The sequence below is a fragment of the Coturnix japonica genome, chromosome 9, assembly GCF_001577835.2.
Source record: "Coturnix japonica isolate 7356 chromosome 9, Coturnix japonica 2.1, whole genome shotgun sequence".
Taxonomy (NCBI): domain Eukaryota; kingdom Metazoa; phylum Chordata; class Aves; order Galliformes; family Phasianidae; genus Coturnix; species Coturnix japonica.
In genome coordinates this window covers 8,565,309-8,588,311 of record NC_029524.1, presented here as the reverse complement: position 1 = coordinate 8,588,311, position 23,003 = coordinate 8,565,309, and the positions used below count along the sequence as shown (strand labels likewise).

The 23,003-nt window shown below is 41.4% G+C and overlaps 2 protein-coding genes across 14 annotated transcripts in view; one reads left to right on the top strand and one right to left on the bottom strand.

The window, feature by feature from the left end:
* Positions 1-21,976, bottom strand: part of ZBTB38 (zinc finger and BTB domain containing 38) — a 62,577-nt gene extending 40,601 nt beyond the window's left edge. For 6 of the 8 annotated variants that reach the window (XR_004308298.1, XM_032446464.1, XM_032446458.1 and 3 more), the window contains exons 1-3: positions 21,896-21,976; positions 13,571-13,692; positions 4,474-4,561 (exon numbers count right to left, since the gene is read on the bottom strand). The gene's annotated coding sequence lies outside the window, so the exon portion shown is untranslated. Of the gene's footprint in view, positions 1-4,473; positions 4,562-6,649; positions 6,752-11,562; positions 12,977-13,570; positions 13,693-21,895 lie in introns of those variants that run through there. The other 2 variants (XR_004308299.1, XM_032446461.1) reach the window with 2 other exon arrangements.
* Positions 10,109-22,694, top strand: SLC16A14 (solute carrier family 16 member 14). Of its 6 annotated transcripts, XM_015871453.2 has the most exons (7): positions 10,109-10,681; positions 14,625-14,750; positions 15,002-15,278; positions 16,138-16,281; positions 18,625-19,617; positions 20,811-20,971; positions 21,715-22,694. In XM_015871453.2, exons 3-6 carry the CDS (start codon positions 15,017-15,019, stop codon positions 20,957-20,959), a joined length of 1,548 nt encoding a protein of 515 aa, XP_015726939.1. In that variant the 5' UTR covers positions 10,109-10,681; positions 14,625-14,750; positions 15,002-15,016; the 3' UTR covers positions 20,960-20,971; positions 21,715-22,694. The 6 variants fall into 6 exon arrangements, with proteins under 6 accessions (XP_015726939.1, XP_015726940.1, XP_015726937.1 ...); XM_015871451.2 differs by lacking the exon at positions 21,715-22,694 and having other exon boundaries at positions 10,229-10,681; positions 20,811-21,123; XM_015871452.2 differs by lacking the exon at positions 21,715-22,694 and having other exon boundaries at positions 10,229-10,681; positions 14,603-14,750; positions 20,811-21,123.
* The last annotated feature ends 309 nt before the right edge of the window (positions 22,695-23,003 follow it).

Here is a 23,003-nt window from a genome sequence, read left to right as displayed (position 1 = left end):
ATTAGTAATAGGAAGCAACAACATGCGAGTTAAGATGGGCACACACTGAGGCAGCAAGCAGGCCTTTTCAAAGCAGCGTATTTGGTACGCAATTGAGGTTTGCTAGGTGTGCTGCAAACTCAGGAAGTGCAATTTGCACCTCCTTGTGCCAGAAACTGAATGAGTCAGATCCTTAAAGCTTCAATTTTAGCTTTTCTTCGGCCTCCTCATTGTTCTGACTAATGTGATGCTATCAGAGCCAGCTAACTATGGTAGAAAACGTCTGCACACACCGCATAGCCTCAAGGCTACAGCACAGCCAGGCTGCTGTCAGAGCCTGAACACCCACAGATCGCCGTGCAGCAGCTGCAGGCCACTCCAGCTAACTGTAAGCAAGTAAGTTATTAGCTGCACTAAAAACACACACGCGGTGAAAAATGTGAACACACTACTGCTAACAAAGCACCCGAAGTCATCAGCACCTCAATTTTTAGGCATTAAAACTGATACATCTTAATGCAGCCAGAAGTTCAGAAAGAACTACACAGAAATTAAAAGCTCGTAACTCCCCAAAACAAGAAACCTGAAACAGCCAGCAACTTAACATGCAGACTTGGCTCTCTAAACATAACAAACAAACAAAAATATCCAGAAAAAAATATTCTGCATCATTAGGGCCCAAAGAGCACACACTGGACGAGTGTCATGCCTTAACTGGCTGCAGACTGTACGATAGTCAATAACAAAACCTGTCTTTCCTGAGGACTTACTGGGTATTTATTAGCATATACAAGAATCCAGGCTTCTTTCCAATTTATCCAGTTATTTACTATAAATAAAGCATTTCATAAAGTATTTTCTGTCGATGGGTAGGAGATTTGTTTTCATTTCTAAGTGAACTTCGGTAAGCGGCAAATGAAACCAAGGGTGAAATTAGTTAAAATAATTTAATGTTTGAAAGATTTATTAGCTGTTTGCTTTCATTGTGCTCTCCCACAGAAAGCACGACTTGGCAATCAGCTGATGAATTTCCTTACTGATCTTGTGTAAGGCAAAACCCTGGTCTGACAAATGATATGGTGACAACAGTTATCTGAACTGCTGAGAGCTTCTGGCAGAACCAGGCCAAGGGGCTCAATTCTGATCCTACAAGTGGTAGGGAAGCTATGCAGTTGGCAGTGAGATTACATTTGGTTCTGTACTGTTGCTGAAAATGAAGACCCCATCGTTTAGAATTTGTACCGGTAAACCCACAACATTTTATTTTTATTTTTTCTTAAAAAGTGAGGATGAAGTCAGTGTTGAGACCCCAGCAGCTTTCCCATGTCCTCAGAAGAACTGCAGGGAGCAAGATTGGGGCCATTTAATTTTGACATAAAGGTCAAATGCACACACTGCCTGTGCTGTATTCTATACTGCCAGCATAAAGCAGGTGACAGTAAGGAACCCATTCATCTAACAGCTGCCAGGTGTATTTCAGTGAGTACTGAAACCACGGGTAGCTTCCTAAGACTGATGGGAAGCACCAGAGGTTCTGGGGCTTACAGCACACAGCTTGTAACCCCTTCAGAGGCCCCAGATTATCATGTTACCTGCCAATCAAGCACTGCCCGCTCTTTGGGTCAAAAAGTCACCAAAATGGGAACAGAGAACCAGCTCATTATTTCCAGTTTTCTCAGCAGTCTGCTCTGAGCGTGCCTGCTGCCTTCTCTGTGACGTACATGGTATTGTTTGTGCAACAATATGTTTGCAGGGATCTGCAAAGCACTACCACTTGTGTCTACAGAAGTTACTCTGTAAGTGTTAGCAGCTGTTGCTCAGTGCAACAACCCTGTATAGAATTCCAAGGACAGAGACATTTGCAACAACGGCCTAGAAAATTTAAAACATCGCATTTAATACCTTGCCGCTTCTGAAGTAGCATCATTTTCAGAGGGGTTTTGCTCAAAAGAAGCACTAAAAACCTGGGACTCGTTACTAAATGATTCAAGCTAGGGACCATGGCGTCCCATTGGAGTACGGCCCGCTGCTCCACTGAGTACTCGCAAAGCCACGGCTCCATCCCGGCCGTCCCGCAGCGCTGCCCCCACACAGCCCGACCCGCCGCCATGTCGCGGCCGCGAGGGCGGGGCGCAGCAGCTCCGGTTGCGGTGAAGGGAGGCCGCAGTCAGCGCTGACGGGCGTTTCTCTACGCTGAATGTCTGCTATATCTGCTTTGGGGCAGTTCTGTGTGTGCTGGGAGCAAGACAAGCCCTCGCTCTCTCAGCACGGCTACAGGGGGAGCAGAGCCGCTGTGGGCAGCAGAGGAAGGAGAGGAGGCAAATTGAAGGAGCCGTACTGGTCTTGTGGGCGTGAACATGTGGCTGTTCCTTCCAGACAACCTCAATAATACTAATTCTAGATTCTCGTTACATTTCTGTTACGTTCCTGTTAATAAATAAATCGTAAATACAAACTCAGGGTGCTGTCAGGTAACAAATGATACGAGCAACATGTCTGTAACCCTGTGCCTTATTAAAGCAGATCTCCAGAAGCAGGAATGTGCTGCCTGAGCCTGAAAGAAAGTCAGTGCACCTGAGAAAATAAATAAACCCCAAGTTAGGAACACGTAATTTGGTGAGGAGCCTTTACAGCTCATGAACAAAAAGTGGCTGGAACAGAAGAGTGTCAGTGCTCCTAAAGTGAAAATGAGAAATGTTAACAATAATTTCCTTTCTTGGCAGCTACGATGACTGTATTAAAATGAAATTTGTGCTCCATATTAAATACAGACTCAAAACTTATCAATGGTTTAAGTTAGGAAATACTTCTCTGAGAGAGTGGTCGGGTGCTGGAATGGGCTGCCCAGGGAGGTGGTGGAGTCACCGTCCATGGGGCTGTTCAAGGAACATTTAGATGTTGTACCAGGGACATGGTTTAGTGGGAAATATTGGTGATAAGTGGACAGTTGAACTGGATGATCTTAGAGGTCTTTTCCAACCTTGGTGATTCTTTGATTCTATGATTCTGTGGTAGCGGGAGTTACCATGATCCCGGTGCAAAACTTGTATTTATTGAACCTCATGTGTTCACATGGGCCCACTGCTCGAGCCTGTCTAGGTTTCTCTGGATGCCATCCCGTCCCTTGAGTGTGTCAGCTGCACCACACAGCTTGGTGTCATCTGCAGACTTGTGGAGGGTGCACTCAATCCCACTGTTGATGTTGCTGATGATGTTAAAGAGCCCTGGTCCCACTGCTGACCCCTGAGGGACACCACTCGTCACCTATCTCCACCTGGACACCAAGCCGTTGATCACCACTCTCTGGGTAAAATCTCACCAGTTCCCCAGCCACTGAACCCATCAAATCCAAACCTTTCCAGTTTGGAGAGATGGATGCTGTGGGGGACAGTGTCAGAGGCCTTACTGAAGTTTGGACTGATGACATCAGTGACTCTTCCCTTGTCCACTGACACATTTGTGACATCATAAAAAGCAACAAGGTTGGTTGAGTAGGACTTGCCCATGGTGAAGCCGTGTTGGTTATCCCATATCACCTCTCTCTCGTCCATATGCCTTTGCATAGCTTTCAGGAAGATGTCCTCTGTGATCTTCCCCAGCGATGAGGAGAGGCTAACAGGTCGGTAGCTCCCTGGGTCATCCTTTCTAACCTTCTTAAAAATGGGTGCTATGTTGCCTTTTTCCAGTCACCAGAGACAACAGCTATGACTTTTCAAATATCCTACGTCAGCCAATTCCCCCAGGACACTGGGATGCATCTCATCTAGACCAGTAGACATACGGATGTTCAGGTTCCTCAGGAGGTCGTGAACCTGATGTCTGCTTACAGAGGTAGAGACAACTCTCCCCCAGTTCACATCTTCAGAGCCTTCTGCTTGAATGAGACAGTGGCAACCCAGAACTGTCACCCAGCTGCTGCTAAGTAGCTTTGTTACTCTTTCATGTGGCAAGGAACCAGAAACAACACACAAACCAAAATTAATATGAATTAAAAGTGCTGACAGTGACACACTTGGTGCAAAGCAGCAATGCAGGTGCAGAAAGCACCTCTCCCTGTGAGATGCATGTACGCTGTGAAGTTAACTGCATGCATATTTCCTGTCAGATTATAGAGTTATAGACTTAGTCCTGTGAATCACTACTTCCATGAGCAGTTTGCACTTACATGTAGATTGCTGGGAAGATTTTTATGGTGTTCTTAAAACAATTATTTATGTGGAGACTGAAACAAATCAGCAGAAAAAAAGCATGCTGTATATTACTTCTGTGATTAGGACTTCTTTAGAATCTCAGCTGCTGGGCCTTTTGTGTTATTTAAACGTGTGTCTAGCTATTGAATTCATGCCATTTAGGATCACTTTAAAAAACAGTGCACTTGCAGAAAAAAACATTAATATCCCATTACAATAGTATTTATATTACATGTATGCCATACGGTAAGCAAATTATCACATATTCTTGTTGAGAAAAGGTTCCAGCCTCTGATTGCATTACCTGATGGTTTAGAGATTCAAAAGAAAAGCAACGATGTTATTATCCTCCACTAGAGGGCGAAAGAGCATCTTTTGTTGCTAGGCAGATTCTGGAGGAAAAAAAAAAAAAAGAATTTCAACATCATTAAAGTAATAAGGTCAAATTTGAAAAACAAGAGAATTTAATTCATCATATCACCGAAACCGATGTAATTTCTAAAACAGTAAGGCTCTGACATCTGGCATTTAATTGCTGGTGGGTTACTTCCTGCAATCGCTGGAACGGAACAATGAACACCAGTAAGTTTATATGCGTGGACAGCCACGTTTTGAGTCTTTTTTCCCTTCTTTTCACTCCACAACGCTGATTTCTTCAGACAAGGATATTAACAGATAAATTAAAAAATCTAAGAAAAGATACGTAAATATCACAGAAATGGTAATACTGGAATACTTTCCTTGGGAAAGTGAGCACAGCACAGCTAGTAGCTGCAGAACTGCCATAGGAGCCTATAATCAAAGGCTGGAACTCATTGAAGAAAGGTATGGGAAAAGGGTAAGAAGAAATGTTCTGGGAGGTGTTAATGCATAGAATGGCTTAGAGAAGATTGGCTTAGAGATAATTTAGCACAGCAAGTTTAATTGACTTGAAAGTTTGCAAATTTTTCTTTACATAGTGAGAAATGGACAAACTACAAACAGAGCAGTAACTGGCTGGTTTTGTTATGAGTTTCTGTTTACTGCTCAAGAACTAAAACCCAACAGGGAAACAACTCAGGCCTTATCATAGATTTCATTTGTAATTTTCTGAAATTCTAACTAATAAAATAAATCTATAGTTCTGTTCTTGCAGTTCTTGTGTCAAAAATAAAAGCCCCAAAGCTTTTGATAAGATATTGATATCGATAGTTTTATATTCACCAAGTTGATAAGATATTGATATTGATAGTTTTATATACACCAAGTTATTAAAACTCTGATGTTAGAATTTCATAAAAGCTATGGGATTTTATGAACTATTTATTTAAAGAAAAAAAAAAAGGGCAATGTTTTGGCAGGTGCTGCAGGGAATAGGAAGAAAAATAGAAATTGCACAACTCAAACCTATCTCAGAACAACTCAAACACAAGCACAAATACTGTATTACATCCTGTGTTCAAACTGTTTACAGACCAGGAGATTCTTTTGACCTAAGAGTCTATCAGGATAAGGATAAAGAAATTGCAGCCGTGGTGACTGTATGACTGCAGAATGAACCCAGCAATTTATTTATAACACTATGCTCAGTCTGCAGCGAGAGCAACTTTTTCATTTTAGACAAGACACAAGTAAAATATTGACTTAGGAACTACATTTCTATACTGAAAGCTACTGCACAGAGATGAATACTGTGATTTGAATCAGCCTGAAGGACTAATCCTTGGTATCACTGAAATCAATCATTTATATAAATTAGTTGAAGCTAACCGGGTGCTACTGGAGCTTGCAGTTAATTTGGTGCACTTTCAACAGGCACAGCCCATGGCTCAGTCGTACGGCTCTCACAGAATGCTCAGAGATTTCTTACCACGCACAGGTCTGACCCAGAGAAGGAAGCAGCCACACCACAACTGTGAGTCAGATCACAAGGCCTTTGTGTTCTTTTTGCTATTATGATACCTGTGATGTTTAATGAACTGCAGCCACTCCCTTGCACTCACGTTTTAAACCAGAAAAGCCAGATATCTGCGTGTGCAAAGTATGTTAGTGTTACAACAGCAGTTAGGACTAACAGGATTTTTTTATATGTAAGATAGTTTATCTTTCCTGCTCAAATTGCCAAGTGGATTGTTAACTTTCAAAGCTGAAACAACACTGCGCAAAAAGAAATGTAGACCCAACCCTATAAAGAACTCCAGCAGAGCAAGGAAGAATTCCAAACACTCACTGGACTTCACTGCATGTGTGTATTAGATGCACATAATACACGTTAATTAACTTGTAAGATCTTTTTCTGTCAGCAGAGTATTTACTGCATTATTTTCCAGTAAACAAAGTACTATTTACTGCATTATTTTCCAGTAAAAAAAGTACTTCTGTATCTTGGACATACAGAAGTTATGTTTTAAATAGTCTTAATGTGGGGCTGTGTCAAAGTACATCTATGGAACTGGGTTAGTGTTCATTTTAGAAGCAGAAGCCACCAGGCCTACACTTACATTTGCAGTGTTCCCTGCCAGCTTTCTGGGCTTCTTCTCCATCTTTGTGTCCTCTTCCCATCCCTTTTCTTCCTTCATTCTTGCTGCTCTACCCCAGCTGTAGCAGGAAAAACCGGGCACCAACTCACTTTGGAACAGCAACATACAGTTCTGCTGAGGGTGTTTTTAATGTGTATCTCAGCAAAGCACTGATGAAACAGCCTTGCCATTTGAAATAGCCATCATCCTGTTGTCTTTTTAATACAGTCCAGGAAGTTTCCCCCCAAATATCTCACAAGATACACATCAGAGCATTTTGGACATGGCTTCCATGAAGGATCTAAGAAAACTGGACAGGAACCCATCTGTTCCCCCCCAAATCTGCAGCTGCTGTAATACAGCAGCTCTTGCAGACAGAAGAAAGAAAAAAGACAAATCGATATTGTCCAATGGATATCTCCATGTCAGCAATGATAAAAATGTCCCCTATTCTTTTGTTTCTGAATGTCATTCCCACGGTCTGTCCTCAGAGTTGAGTGAACTCCAGCAAGAGATCTAGCAATGCAGTTCAGTCTTACCCACAGGGGTAAGACTTTGCAGCCATGGTGTGAGGAGGTGGGTAAATGGCTGAGAGAGTTCATACTTCCTTGAGACGTTCTTTTAGGATGTCGCCTTGTATAAATCCTCCAAAGACAGCTGGGATTCTCTTCAGAAAGGAGGTGGGAAAAGGCAAGAAAATATGCATAATTTGGTGTTTTCTTAGGCAGTCTGGAATTATCAAAATGAAGGGGAGCCACGGTTTTTGGGGCATCATAAGAAAGCTGCAGTACTATGCCATATTAAAAGATTAACTTTGGCTTGTTTTTCTCTTCTTCCCTTCCCCTCTTCTTTCCTGTTCTCTTTCCCTTCCCTATTTCCTTTCCCTTCTCTTTTTCCCCCCTTTTCCTTTTCTTTTTTCCTTTTCTTTCTTCTTTTTCTTTCCCTTTTTCTTTTCATTTTCTTTTTCCTCTTCATTTTTTTTCCCTTTTCTTTCTATTGCTTCCTATTTCATTTTTCCTTTCCTCTTCCTTTTCTTTTTCTTTCCTGTTCCTCATTAGGATGAAGACGATGCCCTTCAAAACACAGATAAACTCAGTAACCCAGAAAGGTTACGGAAATGAAGATGAAATATCCTAAAAAAACAACAACTGTGTAGCAAGAATTGACCAGATGAATAGAACTGAATGGAACAAAATGAAGAGCAAGGTGCCTTTTCTGTGTCTTGATACTGTAGCAACCAAATTTTTATCTCAAATATTTATTTCCTTATTAATCACTGCACTACTACATTTCTTGGGAAATAGGGTGGGTACTTAATGAGAGCTTTAGGGAAGAGAGTAATGAGCACTGCAGCAATAGTATAAGATAAATGCTGGGCATCCAAATTAGTGCTTTATATTTTCATCCATACATATTTTCAGAGGGCTGAACAGTCTCTAAGCTGCTATTTTGAGCAATGGGGATTAAGCAAAGTGGTTAAAGCATAGAGTGAGGTGTACTGCCAGGATGAATGAACTTCTAGGTCGGTTGAAAATGTGATGAACCATTGGGTTTAAAGGATAGTAATCAATGAGGTGATATTCAGTTGCTGGTCAGTGGCAAGCAGAATGCCCTAGGTCAGTAGTGGGGACAGTATTGTTCATTAGCTTCATTGCAATTTGCATCCTGACACAGGATGTGCCTACATCAGATTTTCAGACAGCACTAAGCTGCACGGGATAGTTCTCAAACCCAATAATGGAGCTGCAGTTAAAAGTACTTTGGGAAACTTAAAAATTGAGTGAACAGCAATTAAATGAAGTTTAACAGGGAGTGAGAATGTGTGTGTGTAGGACTGAGTCGTGTCAGGCACCCATACAGGCTGCCTGAGCAGCAGCCCCGATGAGAAGGATGTAGCTGTCACAGTGGACACTGAGCTGAATATGAGCCATCAGTGTTTCTGTGATGAATAAAGTGATAATACAATGGCCTACGTTAGGAAGAGAGCAAAGACAGCAGATTAACAGAATTTTTTCTGTCTCTTTCTTCTGTGCTAATGAGTCAAAATCTGTCAAGGGCAGGACAAATAAGCCAAGGCTGACCTGAAATACAAGTCACAATCTTCCTTCAAGTAGAAGGTTGGACTGAATGGACCCTAGAACCACTTTGGATACACCATGCAGCTCCCCAGACAGCGAGCAGGACTGAGTTACTGGTTCCTCCTTCTGCCTTTCTCCCTCTCCCTCCCTCTCTTCCTCTCTGTCTTTATGTTCCAACATACAATTACCATCAAGTTAAAAAGTCAAGTAAAAAGTCCTTCCTTTCCAGATTCTATTATTATGCTTGCCATCCAACCAATATTTGCAGTTCAGATTTGTAATGCACCAGGGGCTGTCAGACTGTTTACATCTTATTTTACTTGATTTGGCACTTTATGCGTCTTGGCTCAAAACAGCCTTTGTTTGGTTTTCTGGAACCACAGCACTGTCCCTCTTCTTCTTATGAAACATCATCTGTATTTTCCCTGATAAACCCGTACAACTTAATGGTTAAAATTTGAGCAGATCAATATGCACTCATCTTTTCAAGAGGTGGCATAAATCCAAGATCTTGGCCCCAAACCGCAGTGACTTCTGGAGCAGAACTGCTGAAGCAGTATGACACAGCTAAGTGAGTTCTCTATCAGCTCAAACCTTACAGACTGAATCTGTTAGCACAAGGATCTCAACAAGCAGATGGCATCTCAAGCACTAAAGGGAACGTGGGTTAACAGCCAAAGAAATATATTTGTAATAATTAGAGATGAGTCATGCCACTACTCCGGTAAATCTGTTTCTGTGGTAGACTTAATAATGTATGTTAGCATGTCAGCTGATTCACACATCAAAAGTATGTGTCACATCAGGTAGCAATTGTAGCCAATAAGCAGCAAATTCACCTCAAGCCCTTAGCACGAAACCTTTCAAGAAACGAGGCTCCAGCTAAAAAGCTGATGCCAAAGCTAAAAGCTGGGATAGGAATGCACATACATGGCTGAAGGTACTGCAGAACAGTCACTGCGAATGTGTACAGTTCAGAATGACACCTGCATTTGCAATGCAATAACATAATCTTTTAAAATGAGATATTCTCATTTTGTTTACAAAGGAGAGAGAAATGAACCCAACTGCAAGTCTCGGACACAAATCTAGTTGCTGATTGTAGGACAGGATTACCTTTACAAGATTGTGGCACAAAGCAGTATAAAGTTTATGTGAAGACAGAAGCCATAGCACATAATCTTCCACATGCTTTAACTAAAACCAGATAAAAGTGTTTCTTAAAGGTACAGGAGAGCAGGAAAAGTTTCATCACCAGAGGGTGGTGAGCATGGAACAGGATCCCCAGGGTCATGGCACCGAGCTGCTGGAATTCAATAAGCATCTGCACAGTGCTCAGTTACATGGTCTAATTTTTGGATGGTCCAGTATGGAGCCACTTGTTGGACTCCACGATCCTTATGGATCCCTCAGATACTTGCAATATTCTGTGGTTCTTTGAACTCCATTTTCATTCTAAGGGAAGAATTCTGAAGCTCACGTATTGTGTAGATGAGGTGCTATATCATGGCACTTCCCCATTGCATTCTCAGGGTTGCTTAGCCACCCAAGTTCTCCCAAGCCACTCAAGTCTCTCTCAAGTTAACAATTCACTGAAACCCGAAGGCCACTAAAACCCTGAGACTGACGGCTTTTATTGGATGATATCCTTCAGCTCTCCAATATACATCTCCAACGATAACCTGTGCAGCGAAAAACTTCATTCAGCCACAAGAGTGTGCATGTGAGAGGACTGCAAATCTGCTCCGCCAAACCAGAATTAGCCGGTATCGCAGGAATGAAAGAGCGTGGAGATTTGAAATTGCAGGGAATGGAAGCGAGACAGCGCACGAGCCGAGCCGCCCGGGGAGCGAAGGGCCCGGCACCGGCCGCGCATCGCTGCGGACAATAAACCCCAGGCCGGAGAGAGGGGAGAGCAGGAACGGAGCGGGCGCAGGTCGGCAGCGGCACAGCTCGGGGCGCGGGGCGAGGCGGAGGGACCGGCTGGAAGCGGGGAGCAGCGCCGGACCGGGAGGGGACGGGGGGTGCCGCGGGGGGAGGACCGAGGGAGGGACCGGCAGGAGCCGCGCGGCATCGGGAGCGCCGAGAATAGGAACATGGGCCGGGGAGCGGGGGGTGCGAGCGGCACGGGGTCGGGCTGCGGGGCCGGGGGCAGCTCCACCGCAGCGGGGTAACCAGCGGTCATCCTTTGTGCTCCGCGGGCGGATCCAGCCTCGCGCCCTCCCCCGGCGCCGCCCCGCGCCGAGCTCCCGCAGCGCAGCGGAACCGGCAGGTGCTGCCCGGGGAGCGACTGCAGGGCGGGGCTGCGCGGGCACCAGCCTCACCCGCGCCTTAAGGACGGAGTGACACGTCGAGCTGCTGAAAGCGGACGGAGCAGAGATGCGGGCTCGGAGCAGCCTTCCCATCCCCAGCCTTCCGATCCCCGCGCTGCTCGCCGCCTGAGCCCGCTGCTGCATCGCCGCGTGGCCACAGCGGTGTGCTGTGCGTTTTCCTATTTCCGTTTTTCTCTCACTCTGGGCACTCACTCACTCGTGCCTCTCATCTGCACGAGTGGTGCTGATCTGAACTGTAGCTGCATCTCCAGTGAAGTTACAGACGACCGAAGTGCTTGGCATATGTTCCAGTTACAACAACGTCACCCAAACAGACCCTAAGCACACTGCTTAAACAGACCCTAAGCACACTGCTTAAACAGACCCTAAGCACACTGCTTAAACAGACCCTAAGCACACTGCTTTTAGCGACATTTTTCCCATATATCTTCAAAAGACAAATCAATACATGTATCTAGTGGGAATACTGTGAGTCAAACCTTAGTACTATTTATGAAGTATTTATGGTTTATGTCTGTTGGAAGTACATTCAAATTCCCATTTGATACCGTACTTCTCAAGGCAGAAGCAATCAAATACTGGAAGAGGCTACTGAAGACTATGTATACTTCTCACTGCACAGACTTCTTGTATCCAGATCAGGTATTTTTCTGAATCCCCTTCAACTTGTAACCAGGGAGCCATAGTGCCAGTAAAGGGAACTTGGACGTTTCTCTGCTAACTTTGGTCTTGTTACAGCACCTGCATTTGTCTCTAAAATAGATGGTGGGTCAGATTTTCAGAAGAGCTCAGTGTTTATGTGGTCTCCAACATTTGAGCCAGTTTTCTAAGAGCTCTGCATAGCGTGTGTGCTTACAAAAAAATCAACTCATTCTCCAGCTGCCCAAACAATCGTGCAGATTCTCCTGTCTTTAAATGCAGCTCCTTGTGAGGGGCTATATGCAAACACTGTTACTGCAAGAGAGTCTTCACTGCCTTGCTCACTGGGGAGGCATGTCTGGCTTCATAAATCAGCTGCTATCATTTTCATTGCAGTTTCTCTAGGATTTCACAATTACCGAGAGCCCCTTGGGCTTCTCTGCCTTCTGTGCTACCGTGTTCTTGTCGGTGCTGTGGTGTGGGAAGAAGGCTGAGGGCAGGTGAGAGCACTTCTCCTGGGTAATAGGCTATGGGCAGTGAGTCAGTGGCAGCAAGAGAATCCAGACATCCAATCCTCGCTTTATCCAGAGCTCCCGTTTGTGCAGCTGTTGGAAATGGCCTTCTGTGCTTTTGAGTGCATTCACTCTCAACTTGTGACATTAGCATAAAAGTAATAATAAGTGAGAATCCTATTCAAAGGAAAAGTATATGCAACTTCCCAAGCTTTGTGGGGGTTGCTGTAAGCCTGCATTAACTTGCATCTAATCAGGCTGAGCCCATTCTGTCAGGAAGTTTGCACTTTCTGTGCTGCTAGAAAGATGCGTGTCATACCTTTGAATCTCTATGCCAATTATTTTTGCTTTAAAACTTTTTAAAAGTATGAAAGATTTCCTTCCTGTCCAAAGAAGATTTTTTTTTTTTTGTATCCAGTATCAGTATGCAGGTGCACACAAGAAATAGAAGCATGAAAGGTGAGGTTCCATGCTGTGTCCTCAGTCTGACTTGAGTTACATAATTTTGTGCTTCATTATTTAAGATGTACTGTGATATCTATCATGCATTTTTCACTAATCCCACACAGGCTGTGCTCAGCAGCTTGAAATTTTCATCCATTCTGCTATTTCTCATTTTTTTTCCCATTAGCATCATTATTCAGTAACTTTCTTATGTAGTTCGTCTTTGTCTCTCTAGTGAGTGGGCTGTGTCCTCAATAGGAAGTCAGATAAACTGCATCACTGGGGGATCTATTTCCTAGTAACCTTGGAAGAAAGGGTGAAAATGCCATCTTTGAGGCCTACATGCTGCAGAAGAAGGATTGAATATAATTTTAACTAAGGCTGTCTCAGGCTGTTCTGTTCTTTTCAAAGTAAAGTCTGCAACCCTCACTCCTCACCATTCCCCTTGCTACATATACAGTCCTGCCTGAAACACTGTGAAGGACTCCAGAAAGATGAATAAGAATAGCTTCCTTCTCTTTTTGCTTTCTGATTTGGAAAGAAAAAGCCAGTAAATCAGGGTGTGTGTGAAGTAGCACTCGGTACACTCATCATTTGGTCCCAGATTATCTGCTCACATGGCAAGTATTAAATGTGCACAGTTCTTGCTATGCCTCCCTGCGTCATCCATACTTTCCTCCTCTCCTCCCTGGACACATTAGGGCTAGAGATGATGTAGTCCACAAGGAGTTTGCGTGCGTGGAATTTCATAACAGAGGTACAACTTCTTTTAGTTACAGTTAATTATATGAGGCAAATCAGAGTGCTTTTGGAGGGACCCTGAAGTTTAAGCTGCCCATGGCTATATGTAATTACCTGTTACAAATAAGGGTGTGTGGCACTCGGAAGGGAACTTACCAACAGGCAGCATGGAGAGGTTACATATGTGGGCAGTTTGTCAGTGATGTTTGTGCAGCAGTAGTTCTGATTCCTCCTGTGCATTAACATGAAGTACTTGAAGACATTCTTTGTGTGTTTATCTAGCAATAAGAAAAAAGTAAAATAGTTTGGAAAACTAATAACTGAAGAAGCAGATAATCCTGTACTCCTATAAAAACACTCCTGTACTTAAAGATTAACAGCACAAATTTTCATTAGTACAAGGTATGAGTTATTCTATTCACTGTCAGTGTATTAGACAGAGGAGCTGGCCCTGAACAGGAGATGTATCTTTTGAGGGCTCACAGAATACATGAAGCTCTCAAAAACAATTTTGATAACTTTCTTATCTTGTTTGACTATTGTGAAGTTGATGTCTCTTTTTTATTTCTCCAGAAAAGAAAAGAAGGGAAATAAATTCCCATCTCTGGCAATTTGTATCACTACACTTATTTCTAGTCTCCATGGAAACCTATGTGGTGCTCCACAACCATGTAACATTTCGATATGTTGCATAAATCAGATGGAGGGAAGATTAGGTTCTGTATCCTGCCTCTTTCTCAATTAAAAAATTGCTTGCAAATACTCTACAACACAATGTAGTATTGAATATTGAATTGTAGTCTGAGTGTAACATTCAGACTAAGAAAGAAATGAAGGTAAACAAGATATTATGGCTTGATCCTACATGTCTATGCATATAACTCTGCCACACAGTCTGATTCTGATGGGCATTGATATTACTCTGGAAGAGTTCACTGGTTCTGGTAGGATTATATAGATTAGTACTACGGGATCTGAGAGCAAACAGTCAAACTGACTCTAACAAAGTCTTAAACTTGCCAGACATGAGGTAACAGTCCCTTCTTTGTAATTCATATAAACAAAGCTTTTTGAAAGTCAGGAACCTGATAACTTTATCTTTCTGTTGTCACTACTAAGGAAGAAATACATATCAACACTTGTTTCCTCTGAAAACGTACAGTAATTTCATCTACCCGCCTCTTCAAGATTTCTGTTTCTTTACTCCAAGCTTTGTGAACTTGAACACGAAGCTACATAATCTTACTGGGACAGCAGAAGGAATACAAAGAGAGCCCGATCTTTTACTCTGACCAGAGCCAGCCCATGAAGAGTGAGTGCTCTCAGCCACATACAAGTAAGTAAATATATGCTGATAAAAATGATGTGACCTATTGGCACCTATAAGTACTTTTATGTAGACAGCCACGATAATAAAGTACATACACACTAACTGGAAAATTTTCTAAGTATTTTGCATTTGAACAACGAAATCCAAGTACAAGGGAAAAAAGGTGAAATGCAATTGTGATTTATGCTATTCACTGTAACAAAGCCACAAAATTGGGTCATTTTGAATGTGTTTTGAAATTATTTACTTTGTTTCAGAATACTGTGGAAAAAATGTACGCCAGTCGAGAGGACATTGGATATGATTTTGGAGATGACTCAAAAGTTGGAAGTAAGCCAATTAAGCCTAATCCAAACATCGATGGAGGATGGGCTTGGATGATTGTATTTTCCTCTTTCCTTGTGCACATACTTATCATGGGGTCCCAAATGGCCCTTGGAATACTCAACATGGAATGGCTTGAAGAGTTTAATCAAAGTCGTGGCTTAACAGCATGGGTTAGCTCTCTTAGCATGGGCATTACACTTATTGTAGGTAGGTTCTAACATCATTTATTTCAGAACTACAGAGATTTTTGGAATGCATTTGCTACTCACCCGTCAAATATTTTCTTACAGTTTTCAATTTACTAGCAGTAAATGTACTGCTCAGTTTCTCCTCAGTTATCTCTTTTAATTTGTCCAGGTGACAGATTACAAATTAGAGGAAGATAGGGGACAGCAGGGAAGATGATAGAGAAGACAATTAGACCAGGCAACAGTGTGAGCAGGAAAAGGATGCTTGTGACTTCAAGGTCTCACTAGAATACAAAAAACAGGTTTTCTGCTAAGCCTGTGGTCCTCTCCATACTCTGTCTATGAGGAAATGTTGAATTTGGATAGTGAACTCATTTATGTTTTGGGTGGTAACTGAGAAAAATTGTTTTCCGTTAGTGGTTGGAGCAACCCAAAAGAATATCTGTAGGTGTGTGTTTGTGTATGTGTGTAAATACACGCCTCTATTTCCCTAAGTTACGACTGAAAATGTGTTCGGGTCTGCCTAAAATATTTCACTGAGAACACAAGATCTGCTTTCTGCTGATTTCTAATAAAAGGTCTGCACTCACAGCTTTTGCATTGGGAAGAATGGCTTCAGTTTCTTCCTCTGTTTAAGCCATTCCTTCATGGAATATTCTTGATTTCAGGTCTTAAGGTATTTGCTAAACCTGCTAAGTAAGGCTGGTTAGATGATTTTTTTTTCCATGATAATAAGGAAAAAAAAAACCCTGAATTATGTGAGTGGCGTGGTGTTTTAGCACTGTTTAAAGCATTATCAAGGATTTCTGTGTGAAAAATAATTAAAGAGTTTAGGGATTTGAATAAATAACATAGCATTCCTTCATGTTCTTTAACAGGTCCTTTCATTGGTTTATTCATTACCATGTGTGGGTGCCGCAAAACAGCAATAATTGGAGGGATATTGAATGCCCTGGGCTGGATATTGAGTGCCTATGCCTCAGATGTGCACTACCTCTTCCTTACGTTTGGAGTGACAGCCGGTAAGCTAGACTAACATTTGGAAGTTCTTTCAGATGATTTTTTACTCCTTTGGATGTTATCTGGGTGAGTGAAAAGGGAAGTCAGACTGGTTCCCGGCCTATTTTTCCACATTAAAATGAAGTTTTAGTTATGGAATGTAACGTAACTTTTGATTTCAGTTTATTCAGCCTTCATGTGATCTGGCACATCGTGAGAATCAGAGGCAGTGAGCAACATCCTTCATTCCAGTAGAGTTATTGCTGTTTCTCCTTCACAGTCTTTATAGATTTGTCTTTTCAGAAAGCTCATTTGTTTACACAGTGGATTAATCCCAATGGCTTTTGTTGTCATTGAAATCTACCATGTGAAGAGGGCATTTTTATCAGTTTGTCCCATGTGAATATATTAGAAGGCATTCTTAAATAGAAGAATTAATGTAACCAAAACTCTAGCAAATGGATTTTCAAGAGATTAAAATATTGCTGAGCTGTATATCTAGCAAGCTCCTCTCTTTGTCACAGAAATAAATAGCGTATATCTTTTTACAGGATTTGTTACACGTTAGCAAAATATCAGAATATGATAACTACATAGTGTTTCTATAGCCATAATTAGGGTGTAACATGTATGTTTTTAATGAAAAAATAAATAAATAAATAGATAAGCATGGCTTCCTTCCAAATATATTGTTGTGTTTAATCTTCTGAATCCCTTTGAGTAGATTTGATCTGCCTGAATGAGAACAAAGCATGCAGTCATAAGTAATAAGTTCTTTGCCATTGTCTTTATGGCCAGTCAGGCTTCCCGTGCCTTTTGTGCACCTGAACCTCTAGGTTGGGTCTGGGGTAGCAAAACCCCTCACGCTGTATGAGCAAGTTTGAGACCACCTCATGAGGCTGAGTGTGTACAAGTCTAGGGGGCCAGACAGCATGCATCCCAGGGATCCCAAGGAACTGTCTCATGTGGTTGGCAAGACACTCTCCATGATGTTTGAAGAATTATGGCTATCAGGTAAAGTCTCTGGTGACTGTAAAAAAGGAAACTTCACTCCCATTTTTAAGAAGAAAGGAGGAAAGGAAGAGCAGGCCCTGGCACTGCTGCCTGGAGAGCTGTGGATGCTTCATCCCTGGAGGTGCTCAAGGCCAGGTTGGGTGGGGCCCTGGGCAGCCTGAGCTGGTGGGAGGCAGCCAGCCCACAGCAGGGGTTGGTACTAGATGGGCTTTAAGATCCTTTCCAAACTAAGTTCTCCTATGATTCTATGATCTGAGCAACACTAAGCAAGTCAAGGAGCTCTGAAATATAATTAATTTCATGGCTAATACAACAGAAATTCAACGTAAAAAATGGTTTGTAATCCTAACAGTAGCTGAAATGCCTTCTCTCAAACTACACCTCCACAGGATTTCAGAGAAATCTGCAGAATTTCTGTACATAAATTTTTATCTATCTGGATGGAAAAAGAATAAAACTCAGAAGGATCACTATGACAACTCTTCATCCTTGTGCACTATAGATTTCAGTAATTCTGTAAATTCATGAACAAAGAGCAATAATGATAGGCAAGGTTTTGCCCTTCTGGCAGTTTTTGCTTCCATACATATGTGTTATATTCAGGTAGACAGGAGCCTGAGTTATCTCACCCCTTGCTGCTTTTCAGAAAGAGCATACCAAAAATACTGAACAAAAAATGCAGAGATTATGCAGAGATTTTAAAGATTTTAAAACGTGAGCTGAAAACAACGTTATCAGAAAAAAGTCTGAGGCCAATTTTTATGTCAGGTGGAGAAACAAGATGCTGTTACAGTAGGAATGTGGGGCAGAAAAACAGCATAGGAATGCCTGAGATGTTCTTTCCAGCTCCATGAGACCCCTGCTTGCCAGGGCCTCAGCCGCCTGTTCGCTTTATTTTCCACCATTGCTGCTCACCGTCCCCTCACACGACATGTCCTCACGGTCCCTTCACAGGCAGCTCTTCTCCTGGTTTAGCTGTAGGGTGTTATGCAGATACTTTAGGAAAGATTTTAAGCCCAAAATGCTGTTGTAAATTATGACCACAGTAAATTTGAAAACATTTTCTGCATTCACCATTCTTCTAGTCCTCTTCAAGTGGCAGGGATTGCAAAACTAGACAACTATTACTGTTACGGATGCGTTTGTGTAACACTCAACACTTTCTGCTTGAGTATCACAGATTTTGGAAAGCACTACAAGACAGAAAATAAAGGTAAAATGAGAACTGAATGTTTTTTCTTGGTATTGCTGTTATGCTTCTGTTAAAGTTAGGCATAAACCTGATTCATTTTTTGCTGATTTTTATCTTGTTGGCATGAAGTTCAGGTTTGTTTTGATTTTTCTTTTCACAGGCATTGGGAGCGGCATGGTTTACCTGCCAGCAGTGGTCATGGTAGGACAGTATTTTCAGAAGAGAAGAGCACTTGCACAAGGACTCAGTACCACAGGAACAGGGTTTGGAGCTTTCTTAATGACAGCCTTACTGAAGTACCTCTGCAAGGAATTTGGATGGAGAAATGCCATGTTCATCCAGGGTGCAATCTGCCTGAACCTTTGTGTCTGCGGGGCACTTATGAGACCACTTTCTCCCAGCTACATTAATGCAAAGTATGTTGTAAGAAGCAATAGTGAAGGTAATCAGGCAAAAGCTCTGTCTTGTTCTGCAGAGACTATAAAGTCCAATGGTGTCCTCAGTGAAGAACCAGAAAAAAAAGAAGTGACAAAAAATGAAGACGTGCTTGATGACATAAAGCACATAGAAATTGGAGGTAGATCTCGGATTGGAAAGAGCATGTATGGACTGCGCATTCTTAAGACGGTGAGCCAGCTGACGGTTACAGTCAGGAAGGGCTTTGGAATCTGGTACTCCAGTTACTTCGGAGCTGCATCACTCTTCACCAACAGAGTATTTGTGGCCTTTATAATCTGGGCTTTGTTTGCCTATAGCAGCTTTGTCATACCCTTTATTCATCTTCCAGAGATAGTCAAGCAGTACAGTTTATCTAATCAGAACAACATATTTCCTTTGACGTCCATTATAGCAATTGTTCATATTTTTGGTAAAGTGATCCTTGGAATCATCTCTGATCTCCCCTGCATCAGCACTTGGAATGTCTTCCTCATGGCTAACTTCACTCTGGTCACCTGCATTCTTACTTTGCCACTAATGCAAACATACATTAGTCTGGCTGTGGTTTGTGCTCTAATAGGATTTTCTAGTGGCTATTTTTCTCTAATGCCTGTTGTGACTGAAGATTTGGTTGGAACTAAACACCTTGCAAATGCCTATGGCATCATCATTTGTGCCAATGGAATATCTGCATTGCTTGGACCACCCTTTGCAGGTAAAAAGCTCAAATTTTTGACCATCAATTGTTTGTTTTGTTGCTCACAATCTTGTGACGGCTTTACACAGCAGAAGCCAAAGTGCATGAAGCATTATGCCTGAAGTCACTTAGGTTTAAAAAGCATTCATTATAAATTTTCTCATACAAAGAAGTTGGGAAGTGTAGTGGGGAACTGATGGGGAGAGATGGAGGTGGTGATGATCAGTACTGTAGTCAGACTATGGCTGTCTGTAAGAGAGAAGCAAATCAGAAGGAAGCTGAAGGAAGCCTTGTTACTTATGGCGGTGATCAGCCTGGAATGGCACTGGTGTGAACTAAAGCCAGTTTGACCACCAGCAGCCCAGGAAAGACACAAGGTTCTTATCTATCCCTAGCATCAAGTGAGATGAAATTATTTAGAAGAAAGCTCATTTAGAATCCTTTGGAAAGCATCAGATTTTACCATATACTCTTAGCCCCTCTCAGTCTGTGCTCAGCATAGCTTTGTGTTTGGTCATTAGTAATGAAGCAAATTGGATGTGACTAGGTGGTGTGAAAAAGGTTTCTGATCTTGAGATTACATGGCAATACAGCCAGAATGAAATGACGTAATTTCACTATTTTGTTCTGAAACCTTTCTGAACTAGTTTTCATGTATTTTTGCAAAGGGGTTAAGGCTGGAATGGGATTAAATGCAGTACCAAGATTTTTAAAACATCTTTTATCGGTATGTGAACCTTTAGAACACTTTGGGAATGTCTTTGCTTGCACGAGGCACAGTATTTAAGCTAGCTTGCATGTCACAGTAGCAGTACTGGTCATAGCAGTAATAGCAAAGAAAATAGAGTGGAAGAAGTAGTTGGTTTGGGATTCCAAGCTGTCTAAAGTCAGGTCTGTTACAGTAATTTGTCTGAAAAACGTACAGTTTCAGATAGAAGATTGCTCATGTTCCTAGAATGGCACACAGCTAACATCCCATTTAAAGATTCCATAATATTCACATGAGGGTGACAGGTTTTGAGTTACTTTTGGGTTATGGTGAATGACCAAGAGATTTTGTTAGTGCATCTGTTTGCCTCCTCTAGACGTTACAATCACCACGTTACTTTTCCTTCAAAGCAACTACAGTTTTCAGTGAAATGTCACGAGATAAAGGTGCAATATCTTTCATATATTCTCAAGCAATTTACCATTTTGTCCTTACTTTGCAGGTTGGATCTATGACATCACACATAAATATGATTTTTCTTTTTATATATGTGGCTCGCTATACATGGTGGGAATATTATTTTTATTTATGCAACCTTATATTGGAAAAAAACAATCACAAGAAAAATCTACCGAAGACGCACAAGTATAGAAGAAATTCCAGGTTTTTTCTACACGATTTATTTCTTTCCATGTTTCTATTGCATGGCAGTTAACAGCTGTTTTTCTTAAGGAACCAACCACATTGAGCTGTGCTTAAGTACTTATGTGAAAGGAAAATGTGCACCAAAATGATAATAAATCATTAGAAATATGCTTTTAAAATAACTTAAGATCTTTCACTTTAGTACTGACAATTGCAGAGCTTAAAAGCACACTGACAGTCTTAAAATTGGAACGATGCTAGAAATATTTACTTTTGATTCTCTTAACTTTTCACCAGTAACCTCTGGTGAAACTCCATTGACTGCAGTGCAGTTACTTCTGATTTACAATAGTCCTGCAAGATAATTTGATCAGGATGCAAAAGGTTTATAATAATCCTTCTTACTATGTATCCTATCTGATAAAAGAGAAGTTAGTACAAATGAGAAAATGATTGTATTCCTTATCTGGCTAGTCAGGTACTGCTGAAATGTTAATACACTACTTATATTAGTTCAATATATTAAAATTCAAGATTCTGTGATGTAAAGCAGAAGAAAATTTCTTATGTTTTTCTGGAAGAGCTCTCTACTTGAATGAGTTTTAATTTTTATTGTTAATTATCAAGCGCATGGTAAATTAGCCATCTTCAACATGTGGGCTTTATTATATGTGCTCTGACTCTTAATGCACCTGAAGGAAAACAAACAGAAAAGCAAAACCAGAAAACTGATGGAAAATATTAATTTGATTCTTCAACAGAAATGATAAGCAGCAAAAACTGATGATCTGTTACACCAGTTCCACATGCATGAGTTACCGCACTCAGACAGACTGAAATCTGATTTCAGATTCAACTTCTCCAGCAGCTACTCACAATTTATGTTGATGGAATTGAGAACAGAATATGGAACTGTGTATATAGTCTTCTAGTTCTACTCACTGTAATTCAGCTCTGTTGTTGTGGACGACATCCAACGTAAATGGCTGTAGCAGTGTTAGCTGTCCTAGAGCTGCTGATCATACCTGTATCAGGTAAAGAGACCCGACATGAGAACAAATGTTTTCTGAATTGTTAGTTATGCTTTGAAAAGTTAAAATTGGTCTGACTCTTGTCTGTGGTCTTTTATGATAGAGAAATAATTTATTTAAGTGGACAATAAACACTTATTGTAAAAAAAACAACAACAACAAAACAAACCAGTATATTTAAGGAAGCAAATGCTGTTGTTATGGCACATCCGGGTTCTTATAGGTTCTTAAGCCTGCGTTATAGTTTGAAACGTTACAGTGAAAGCATTGCACCATAGACTGGAAAATATTTCCAGAAACAGTTTGGCCTTTGTGTCCACTGTCTGGCTGGGACAAGTCAGCCATCCTAAAGAAACAGAGCTGGGCAGAACTGGCCAAATACAGCGTAAGAAAGAACTGAACTACAGCATGCTGAGTTTTGTTACAATTAACTTCAGGATAAAAACTGTTGAGATATGAACTGTTGTGTTGCTGTATACAAGTACACCATGAACTGCCTAAGACTGTCATGTTTTAGATGTTTACTCACTGGCAAATTAGATAACACAAAGCATGGAAGAACTCCAGTCAATTTAAAATATTTACATAATTTTTCTTAAACAACGTTAACACAGAATGTTTTGAATAATGCTACAAAGCATATACATCTCAGCTTTGACAGATGAGCCTGATGTTAGTTTTCCTATATGAAATAAATGCCCCTGTTCCTTCTTCCTGCTTGCTTCACAAATGCTTTTTCATGACAAATCGTGTTCTTGGTTTACTACTGATGCATGCCACTGAATCCTCTAAAAGTAAAAATAGTCATGGAGGTGAAAACCTCAGGAAAACCCCAAACTACTTAAAGATTCAAGTTTGATATAGCATTTATGGCCTTTAAAATCCACATTAAAACAATTGAGGTGGCAGTGAATTGCAATCTGTGGCATGAATGAGCAGCCAGTTTATTTCTTAAAATCAGCTTTTTTTGCTGAAGAATATATTCGTGTAAACTACACCGACAGCAGTTCTGTAGCCAC

Bases quoted from the DNA above. Each gene is read 5' to 3' on its own strand.
- SLC16A14 (XM_015871453.2), top strand. From the start codon at position 15,017: ATGTACGCCAGTCGAGAGGACATTGGATATGATTTTGGAGATGACTCA. The intron at 15,279-16,137 runs GTAGGTTCTAAC...GTTCTTTAACAG, and splicing joins GGGCATTACACTTATTGTAG to GTCCTTTCATTGGTTTATTC. The intron at 19,618-20,810 runs GTAAAAAGCTCA...CTTACTTTGCAG, and splicing joins GCTTGGACCACCCTTTGCAG to GTTGGATCTATGACATCACA.